Raw genomic sequence first — 10,320 nt, 5'->3', positions numbered from 1 at the left:
GGGGAGGGGGTGAAGAGATAAGCTTTGGTATGGAAATTTGTTGTAAAAAATTGATTGCTAAAAGATCTGTGTTTTGTGGGCCAAAAGGAAATCTTGAGTGTTATTATGGGATTTTATAAAAATAATGAAGTGTTCTTCAAGCCCCATAAAATTGTAGTCTACATAAAATCAGATAGAAAAAACAAAAGTGAGGGGGAAAGTGTAGAACAGGTCATCTGGCAAGTGTTTGTTTTATGGAATCTGAGGTTTTCAAGCTTAAATAAACATTTTTTGGCATCTTGTGAGTTTCAATATGTTTTGTTTAAATATTTTACTATGATCTTTGGCTGAGGATGTGTTGAAATGTTAATTCAGGTTTAGAAAGTTGACTTACTGAACAAAATTACAAATAGCAAGTAATGTAGCTGCTAATTTTGGATTTACTTGGATGTATAGTTAATATGGTCTGAGGCGGATGGAGCCTATATTCAATGGGTTCGACTGAAATTCGTACTTTCAGTACATAATATAGATATGTGTATATGTGAAAAATTACAATCATTTCAATGAATATTACGTTATAAACCTATGATTTCAAAAGCACAATGAGTTCAATGCTGAAATTCCAACTGGATGAATCCGATCAAGTTTAAATCTTTGATCTTCCTCTGAATACGGTTCATTTCTACAGGAATGGGAAGGGGGAAACCTGACTACCTGGCTACAGTAGATGTAGATCCTAAGTCACCATCTTATTCAAAAGTGATCCACAGGCTGCCTATGCCTTATGAGGGTGATGAACTACATCATTCTGGATGGAATTCCTGCAGTTCTTGTTATGGAGATCCATCAGCTGCTCGACGATATCTCGTCCTGCCTTCACTAGTGTAAGAATTATAGCTACTCCCCTATATTGTTCATGAGGGAAAAAATACATCTTGATGACTATATGCAAGTATAGAACTTATATGATATTCATGATTTTTGATAATTTAACTCTTGCAGATCAGGACGCATTTATGCAATTGACACACAAAAGGATCCAAAGGCTCCCAGTTTGTATAAAGTTGTTCAGCCAGATGATGTCATCAAAAAGACAGGATTAGCATTCCCGCACACTGCTCACTGCCTTGCTTCTGGTGAGATAATGTTGTCATGTCTCGGAGATAAAGATGGAAATGCTGAGGGGAATGGATTTCTTCTTCTCGACTCAGACTTTAACGTGAAAGGAAGGTACTGTATTGTTGTACTCTCTTGAGTTCTGAATTTTCCTCTGCTGGTTTTGTTTGTTTCCACTTGCCTTGGTCTCTCATGGATGGTTATATTTTAAAACCGAGTAGTTAAGAGGAAGAAAATTACAGAATCCCTGCATGTGATTGGGCAAGTCCTCTTTTGATTCCTTGTACCTCGATTATCACATTGTTTTGTTGTAGTTTATGTTCTGTTACATGTTGTTTCTTTTACTTCCGTTACTTCTTTTTCTGGACTGCTTTGGACTGTTTTTTCTTGAGTCGAGGGTATATCTGAAACAACCCCTCTACCTCTAAGGTAGGGGTCTGCCTACACTCTAGCCTCCCCAAACCACACTTTGTGGGACTACACTGGGTATGATGTTGTTGTTGTGATTGGGCAACTCCAAGGATTGTTTGCTATTCTATCCTAATTTCCGGTCCTCTTGACAGTTTATCAAGGAAAACTGAAGTTATGTAGTTGTAGTGAAACTAGACTATGCGAAGTGTCTAAGCCAAGGCAGATTTTGACTCCTTTCTTATATTTTAGATGGGAGAAACCAGGACATAGTCCCCTCTTTGGCTATGACTTCTGGTACCAGCCTCGACATAACACCATGATCAGTTCCACCTGGGGAGCTCCATCTGCTTTCACCAAAGGTTTCAACCTGCAGGATGTTGCTGATGGGCATTATGGTCGACATTTGCATGTCTACACATGGCCTGGTGGTGAACTTAAACAGACATTGGATCTTGGGAACACTGGGCTCCTTCCTCTAGAGGTAATGAACCCCTTTACCACCTTTGTAACTTTGTGCCATGGTTTATCCTGCTGAATACAAGAATATATTCATTTTCCTTCCGATATATAGGTAAGGTTCTTGCATAATCCATCTGAAGCAATTGGGTATGTGGGCTGTGCTTTGACCAGTAACATGGTGCGATTTTTCAAGAATCCAGATGGCTCGTGGGGACATGAGGTTAGTAATCGTTTACTATTTACCTGACCTTTCAATTAGTTGTTAGAATTATCGATCACCAAGTGGAATCCGGAACCAATGCAGGTAGCTATCTCAGTAAAACCAGTGAAAGTGCAGAACTGGATTCTTCCTGAAATGCCTGGTCTTATTACTGATTTTCTGATCTCTCTCGATGATCGTTTTCTCTACCTGGCAAACTGGCTACATGGTGACATTCGACAGTACAATATCGAGGACCCTGCCAATCCTAAGTTAACTGGCCAAGTATTTGTTGGAGGAGTATTTCAAAAAGGGAACGCTGTACTCGCTGAGGCTGAAGATGGTTCAACATACCAAGTTGATGTCCCTGAAGTCCAGGTAATTAGAATTGAAAATAATGTCTCAATAATGTTTTGCTTTCAAGTTCATTACTAGTATAAAGAAAATATGAATACATTTTCACTAAAACAAGCTATATAAGATTTGATCGAATTATAATTCGCCAATAAGCATATAAATCATGTATAATCTGTCTACTTTTGGAGTCAAATCTGTGTTTGAAATCCAAAATATTGTTGATATTGTTAACTTAAGATAGTTTATGCCTACCCCTTTTTTCCCGAAAGTTGTAGAAACGTGGACAAATCGATGTATAAATGACCTTCTGTGTTACTTCCAGGGACATCGGTTGAGAGGAGGGCCTCAGATGATACAATTGAGTCTAGATGGAAAACGTTTGTATGCTACAAACTCATTGTTCAGTACATGGGACCGTCAATTCTACCCCGAAATGGTAGAGAAAGGAGGTCACATGTTACAAATCGACGTTGACAGTGAGAAAGGTGGCCTTGCTATTAACCCGAGGTTTTTCGTTGATTTCGGAGCTGAACCTGATGGTCCATCTTTGGCTCATGAAATGAGGTATCCTGGTGGTGACTGCACTTCTGATATTTGGATATGAGTGCCTAAAATCTCATAAAGAATAAAGTCTGGTGACTCTGGTCCCATGATATTGCATTTGTTTATTGAACGTCTTCTTCAAACTCCATGTACCTTAAAACTTCACGTTTCAGTTTTTCTATATCTTGATGGAGCTTTGTCTTGATTTCAGAATTTTTACTCTGGTTATCCCTTATTTATATGAGCTCTTTGGTAAATAACTGTCTTTTTTTTTATTTCTCGTGCAATGGACCTTTTAGACCATGGTTTATCGATCATTTTTTAGCAAACCAAAAAACTTGTGAGAAAACGTTAGACTATGGTCATAAATTTGTAAGTTTGCAAACGTAGATCATAGTCTAGTGTTTCCTGTTTTTCAGAAGGATTAAAATTTTCAAAGGTTATATTACACAATTTTAAAATAGGAACAAAATCGCAGCCTAAAAAGGGGACTTTCGTGCAAGTCAATCAACATTTTTGTCATTTGAATTTGCTTACTAAAAATTCTAACTTTGTCTCTAATTAAACGTATCCTTAATAAAACTTTTTACACTATTGAAAAGTTGAAAAGTTGCATGTAGTATTTATTTAGTTAAGGTTGGTGAAGAAAATCCTTACGAGATTGATTTTTGTCGCATGAAAAATGTAGCGTCGTAATGTGGACTATCCTAAAGTAGCAACCTAGACGTTTAAGTCTCGTGAAGCTAACGTCTCAACATTAAAAACGGGGTCCACATTCGTCAAAAGATGCAAATAGCAGATATTACGGATAAAATTGAGATGGTTTGAACATGTTTTACTTTCATCTATAAATGCATCGATCTGTAGCTATGAAACTATGATAAGTGAATATGTTAAAACAGGACCGAATAGTCCTAAAATTACATGAAATGAAGTGGTCTCAAAAGACTTTCAATTGCTTGATATCAATAAAGACTTAATTAAACATCAAATATAGAAAAGACACTAGCTGCGGGTAGATTTTAGATTCGCTCTCATTATTTAGGGATAACAATTGAAGGATTCATAACTTATTTAGGACTGAGGTGTAATCTTTGCGGTATCCATACTATACCTTAATAAGTACGTCTTGCACCCAAATATTTTTTACATAGTAGGGCTCGTATCCAAAAGTTAAAAGCGCCAGAAATCTCAATCATTTCGCCACAACTCATGTTGGTAACGTAGCATAGTTACTATTGTTGGCTAGACAATACAATAGCTTAAGGATTTTTGTTTCCAGAAATATTTGAAGTTAATAGCAACTCATTAGTTTCCCTCTCTTAATTAAACCACTGGTTATGAATGCAGCACTTTCATTTTCTTCATCAACTCCGACGATGCGCCAGATTTCATTTCCCTGCAGAAGGCAGAAAACTACATGCCCTCATAATCAAGATTGGTTTATACAATTGTTCCTTAAGGCTTTGCAACAATCTCATAGACATGTATGGGAAATGTGGCCTTCTTGATGATGCCTTCCAACTGTTTGACGAAATGCCCCAAAGAGATTTAGCTTCATGGGCCTCTGTTTTTACTGCACACAACGAAGCTAATCAACCCCAGAAAACTCTTTTCCTCTTTCCCAACCTCTTTTTAGATGGTCTTTGGCCTGACCATTTCGTTTTTGCTAGTGTTGTTAAGGCTTGTGCTAATTCGGGTGCGTTGAAAGTTGGTAAACAAGTGCATTGCCAGTTCTTGAAATCGGTGTTTTCAGTTGATGATGTTGTTAAGTCTTCGTTAGTTGATATGTATGCGAAATGTGGATTGCCTGATAATGCAAAATCGGTTTTTGACTCGATTTTGGTTAAGAATTTGATTTGTTCGAGTGCAATGATATCGGGGTATGCTCGTTGTGGGAGGAAGAATGAAGCTTTTGCGCTTCTAGGGGAGTTGGGAGAAAAGAATTTGCAATGCTGGACTGCTTTGATATCGGGGTTTGTGCAAAATGGAAACTTGATTGATGCCGTTGATGTATTTCTTGAAGTAAGAAGAGAGGGGGTTGATATGAGGGACCCGTTTATTCTTTCGAGTATAGTAGGAGCTTGTGCTAGTTTAGCTGCACTGCAGCTCGGGAAACAGATTCATCGATTAGTTTTAGGCCTCGGTTATGAATGTAGTTTGTTTGTTAGCAATGCCCTTGTGGATATGTATGCTAAATGTAGTGATATTGTGGAAGCTAAGAGAATATTTGATAGCATGTTGACAAGAGATGTTGTATCTTGGACCTCAATTATTGTTGGTATGGCACAGCACGGGCAAGCTATTGAAGCGTTGTCGTTATATGATGATATGATCTTGGCTGGCCTTAAGCCAAATGAAGTAACTTTTGTTGGATTAATCTATGCATGTAGTCATGTTGGATTGGTAAACAAAGGTAAGAGTCTTTTTAAATCCATGATTGAAGATTATAAGTTGAGTCCTTCTCTGCAGCATTACACGTGCTTGTTAGATCTGTTTAGTCGTTCAGGTCACCTTGAGGATGCGGAGAACCTTCTTAACACGATGCCATTTCAGCCTGATGAAGCTGTTTGGGCTGCTTTATTAAGTGCTTGTAAGCAACATGGAAACACTGAAATGGGAGTCAGGGTCGCCAATCACTTACTAATTCTCGGACCAAAAGATCCTTCAACTTGTATACTGCTGTCAAATACATATGCTGGTGCAGCTCTGTGGGACAATGTATCTAAGTTGAGGAAGCAGCTGGCAAATTTGGAAGTTAGAAAAGAACCTGGCTACAGTTCTATTGATTCGGGAAAAGAAACTACGACGTTCTATGCTGGAGAAGCATTGTATCCAATGAAGGATGCGATATTTTCCCTCCTAAAGGAGTTTGATTCTGAGATGAGGAAGAGAGGTTATATTCCCGACACCACATTCGTTTTGCATGATATGGAACAGCAAGAGAAGGAAAGACAACTCTTTTGGCACAGTGAGAGATTGGCTGTGGCTTATGGAATTCTGAGGACTGTCCCTGGATCAGTGATAAGGGTGGTGAAAAACCTTCGAATTTGTGGTGATTGTCACACTGTTATAAAGTTTATATCAAGCATTACAAACCGAAAAATTGTCATTAGAGATGCAAATAGATTCCATCACTTCAATGAGGGGACATGTTCATGTAATGACTTCTGGTGATTGTACCGTCAGCTTTTAGGTGTCTACACTCTATTGACATTGATCCTTGAACACAGAGGCGGAGCCACAATTTGAAATTTATGAGTTCTAGAATAGAGTCTTCACGATTGAATCTGATTTTTTTCAGGAAACAAAATGTTACATGCTTATTGAATAAGTTTGTAGTACAAAAGTAGTTAATGTGCCTTCATTTACAACTTTATGTCCTCATAAATATATGTCAAGTTCTATCAGATCTGATCAATTTCAATCACTATATTATCACCAGTTCGCCGGTAGCTGTTCAGATCTTGCATCTTTCATAGCTAAAAAAATGAGGAATCATTGGTACAAGTTGTCAATTTGCTCTTTGTAAAGAGCTGCAACTCTGTCTCTCTTGATTTTCATAGTTGGTGTTAGCAAGCCACTATCATTCTGTAGTAAATAAAAAGGTCTGTCTAAGCTACAGAAATTGTCTGACATTAAACTCGAATCAAATATGGCCAAAGAGGTATCGCTTGTATGACACTCATACAATTAACAACAAGGATCAATACGACTACGTTCCACTAGACCGTGGAATATTATTCCTTCATGTTGATGAAACAGAGGTCATTGGTTTCGATTATGAAATGCTTCATTTATTTTGACAAATATGTGGATAGGAGAACACCATGATTTGCAACCGCGACGTGAATGGATTGTTAACAAAAAGAAAAGTAAAGCAGACTTAACTTAAGCGTGGAGATATTATTGATACCCAGTAAAGGAAAAAAAAAAAAGCAGTCTTAAGCATCAAGATATCATATATACTGTCTTTCTTTTGTATTTAAGGAAAAGCACCTTCTTAGGTCCTTTTACTGTATCCATTTAATCAATTATAGATAGGAGACTTGTTTGTCGACGAAAAGCAAATAGTGGAATATCATTCTTTTCTGTAAAAGTATCTCTGCCCTTATAACTTCAGATTAGAAGTTTTTCAAGCTACTGAAAAAGAAAGGAGAAAAAAAATGGCTGAAATTCTTCTTACAGCAATCATCAATAAATCCATAGAAATAGCTGGAAATCTACTCTTTCAAGAAGGGAGCCGCTTGAATTGGTTGAAAGAGGACATTAATTGGCTTCAGAGAGAAATGAGACACATTCGATCATACATAGACGACGCAAAGGACAAGGCAATTGGAGGCAATTCAAGGGTGAAAAACTTGATAAAAGATATTCAAGAACTGGCAGGTGATGTGGAGGATCTCTTAGATGACTTCCTTCCGAAAATTCAACAATCCAACAGCGCAATTTGTCGGCTTAAGACTGCTTGCATCCCTTCTCATGCTTCTTTTGCCGATGAGTTTGCTATCGAGATTGAGAAGATAAAGAAAAGGGTTGCTGACATTGACCGTGTAAGGACAACTTACAACATCATGGATACAAGTAACAACAATAATGATGATTGCATTCCATTGGACCAAAGAAGATTATTTCTTCATGCTGATGAAACAGAGGTCATTGGTTTGGATGATGACTTCAATATGCTAAAAGCCAAATTACTTGATCATGATTTGCCTTATGGAGTTGTTTCAATAGTTGGCATGCCCGGTCTAGGAAAAACAACTCTTGCCAAGAAACTTTATAGGCATGTCCGTGATCAATTTGAGTGTTCGGGACTGGTCTATGTTTCACAACAGCCAAGGGCGGGAGAAATCTTACATGACGTAGCCAAACAAGTTGGACTGGCGGAAGAAGAAAGGAAAGAAAACTTGGAGAACAACCTACGATCACTCTTGAAAATAAAAAGGTATGTTATTCTCTTAGATGACATTTGGGATGTTGAAATTTGGGATGATCTAAAACTTGTCCTTCCTGAATGTGATTCAAAAATTGGCAGTAGGATAATTATAACCTCTCGAAATAGTAATGTAGGCAGATACATAGGAGGGGATTTCTCAATCCACGTGTTGCAACCTTTAGATTCAGAGTACAGCTTTCAACTCTTTAGCAAGAAAATCTTTCATTTTGATAATAATAATAATTGGGCCAATGCTTCACCTGACTTGGTAAATATTGGTAGAAGTATAGTTAAGAGATGTGGAGGTATACCACTAGCCATTGTGGTGACTGCAGGCATGTTAAGAGCAAGAGAAAGAACAGAACATGCATGGAACAGGTTACTTGAGAGTATGGGCCATAAAATTCAAGATGGATGTGCTAAGGTATTGGCTTTGAGTTACAATGATTTGTCCATTGCATTAAGGCCATGTTTCTTGTACTTTGGTCTTTACCCTGAGGATCATGAAATTCGTGCTTTTGATTTGACAAATATGTGGATTGCTGAGAAGCTGATAGTTGTAAATAGTGGCAATGGGCGAGAGGCTGAAAGTTTGGCGGAGGATGTCCTAAGTGATTTGGTTTCTAGAAACTTGATTCAAGTAGCCAAAAGGACATATGATGGAAGAATTTCAAGTTGCCGCATACATGACTTGTTACATACTTTGTGTGTGGACTTGGCTAAGGAAAGTAACTTCTTTCACACCGAGCACAATGCATTCGGTGATCCCGGCAATGTTGCTAGGGTGCGAAGGATTACATTCTACTCTGATAATAATGCCATGAATGAGTTCTTCCGTTCAAATCCTAAGCCTACGAAGCTTCGTGCACTTTTCTGTTTCATAAATGACAGTTGCCTATTTTCTCATATGGCTCATCTTAATTTCAAATTATTGCAAGTGTTGGTTGTAGTCATCTCTGCTAGTGGTTTTCGTGGTGTCAGTATCCCAAACACATTTGGGAACATGAGTTGCTTACGCTATCTGCGATTGGAGGGGAATATTCATGGGAAACTGCCAAATTGTATGGTGAAGCTCAAACATCTAGAGACCCTAGATATTGGTAAAAGCTTCTTTATTAAACTTCCTACTGGTGTTTGGAAGTCTACACAATTGAGACATCTTCGTTCTATAGGTTATAATCTAGCACCTTACAATTACTTTTGTATAAACCCATTTTTTCCAAACGTGTACTCATTGCCTCGTAATAATCTACAAACTTTGATGTGGATGGATGGTTTTTTTTTTGAACCAAGATTATTGCACCAATTGATCAATTTAAGAAAACTGGGTATAAAAGGAGTATCTGATTCTACAGTTAAGATATTATCAGCATTGAGCCCTGTGCCAATGGCGCTGGAGGTTCTGAAGCTCAAAGTTGACAGGGTGAGTGAGCAAATAAACTTGTCGTCGTATCCAAATATTGTTAAGTTGCTTTTGAACGGAGGAATGCCCTTGAACTCTGAAGCATTCCCTCCAAATCTTGTCAAGCTTACTCTTGTCCGCTATAAGGTAGACGGTCATGTAGTGGCAGTGCTTAAGAAATTACCCAAATTAAGGATACTTAAAATGGTTTGGTGCAGTTATAATGAAGAAAAGATGGATCTCTCTGGTGATGGTGATAGCTTTCCGCAACTTGAAGTTTTGCATATTGTGTATGCACGTGGGTTGTCTGAAGTAAGTTGCAGGGATGATATGAGTATGCCTAAATTGAAAAAGCTATTTTTACTTATAGATACCACTTCCGGCGTTAGGCTCTCGGAACGTCTTGCAAAGCTGAGAGTATGAAAATCCCAATGTGTCAACAGGTTAATTATTTACTTTTAATATCTCTGAATAAGCTCATTTTTTATTAATTAATTCATCAACTTAATATTTTATGTCTAATAAATTGCAGATGCATTTCAGAATGATTAAGTCTTTGCTGGAGAGCATCATCTGATGCCTGTTTGTATTTGAAATAAATAAATTAAATGTTTGATTGCTTCATGAAGTTGATGTATTTGTGGCTTGTGATTTATAAAAGATTTATTTATTGTCTTATGTATATTTACTTTGGAATTAGTAGCTTTAGTTTATTTTCTTCTCAAGAATCAAAGTTTACAATATAAGTTATGGCTTTGCATCGATCGATTCGGGTCAATTTTATGTATTGTCATTTCATTTTATCGGTTTTTGGTTATGGTTTGTTTGTCAATTGGTGATGGTGATGGTACTAGCTTTCCGCAACTTGAAGTTTTGCATATTGGTGAACCAGATGGGTTGTCTGAAGTAACG

General features: G+C 37.6%; 3 protein-coding genes across 3 annotated transcripts in view; all 3 read left to right on the top strand.

Moving 5' to 3' along the window:
- The window catches only part of LOC102600424 (selenium-binding protein 2-like), a 4,965-nt gene extending 1,626 nt beyond the window's left edge, over nt 1-3,339 (top strand). The window contains exons 2-7 of the mRNA XM_006360859.2: nt 671-866; nt 985-1,212; nt 1,759-1,990; nt 2,081-2,188; nt 2,273-2,545; nt 2,847-3,339. Coding sequence (XP_006360921.1) covers nt 671-866; nt 985-1,212; nt 1,759-1,990; nt 2,081-2,188; nt 2,273-2,545; nt 2,847-3,128 — 1,319 coding nt within the window. The 3' untranslated portion in view covers nt 3,129-3,339. The remainder of the gene's footprint in view (nt 1-670; nt 867-984; nt 1,213-1,758; nt 1,991-2,080; nt 2,189-2,272; nt 2,546-2,846) is intronic.
- Nucleotides 3,340-4,223: 884 nt separating this feature from the next.
- LOC102600095 (pentatricopeptide repeat-containing protein At4g14050, mitochondrial) lies at nt 4,224-6,477 on the top strand. The gene has a single exon (XM_006360858.2). The coding sequence runs from the start codon at nt 4,412-4,414 to the stop codon at nt 6,242-6,244; it is 1,833 nt and encodes a 610-aa protein (XP_006360920.1). The 5' UTR covers nt 4,224-4,411; the 3' UTR covers nt 6,245-6,477.
- Nucleotides 6,478-7,190: 713 nt separating this feature from the next.
- On the top strand, nt 7,191-10,191 carry LOC102599761 (putative disease resistance RPP13-like protein 3). Its single transcript, XM_006360857.2, has 2 exons — nt 7,191-9,851; nt 9,941-10,191. Exon 1 carries the CDS (start codon nt 7,234-7,236, stop codon nt 9,829-9,831), a length of 2,598 nt encoding a protein of 865 aa, XP_006360919.1. The 5' UTR covers nt 7,191-7,233; the 3' UTR covers nt 9,832-9,851; nt 9,941-10,191.
- Nucleotides 10,192-10,320: the final 129 nt, after the last annotated feature.

Source organism: Solanum tuberosum, unplaced genomic scaffold (assembly GCF_000226075.1).
Source record: "Solanum tuberosum cultivar DM 1-3 516 R44 unplaced genomic scaffold, SolTub_3.0 scf00339, whole genome shotgun sequence".
NCBI classification, from domain to species: Eukaryota; Viridiplantae; Streptophyta; class Magnoliopsida; order Solanales; family Solanaceae; genus Solanum; species Solanum tuberosum.
The sequence above is the reverse complement of the archived record's forward strand: the minus strand, read 5'-3'. Positions and strand labels throughout refer to the sequence as shown.

Coding starts and splice junctions, on each gene's coding strand:
- LOC102599761 (XM_006360857.2), top strand. CDS start 7,234: ATGGCTGAAATTCTTCTTACAGCAATCATCAATAAATCCATAGAAATA.
- LOC102600095 (XM_006360858.2), top strand. CDS start 4,412: ATGCAGCACTTTCATTTTCTTCATCAACTCCGACGATGCGCCAGATTT.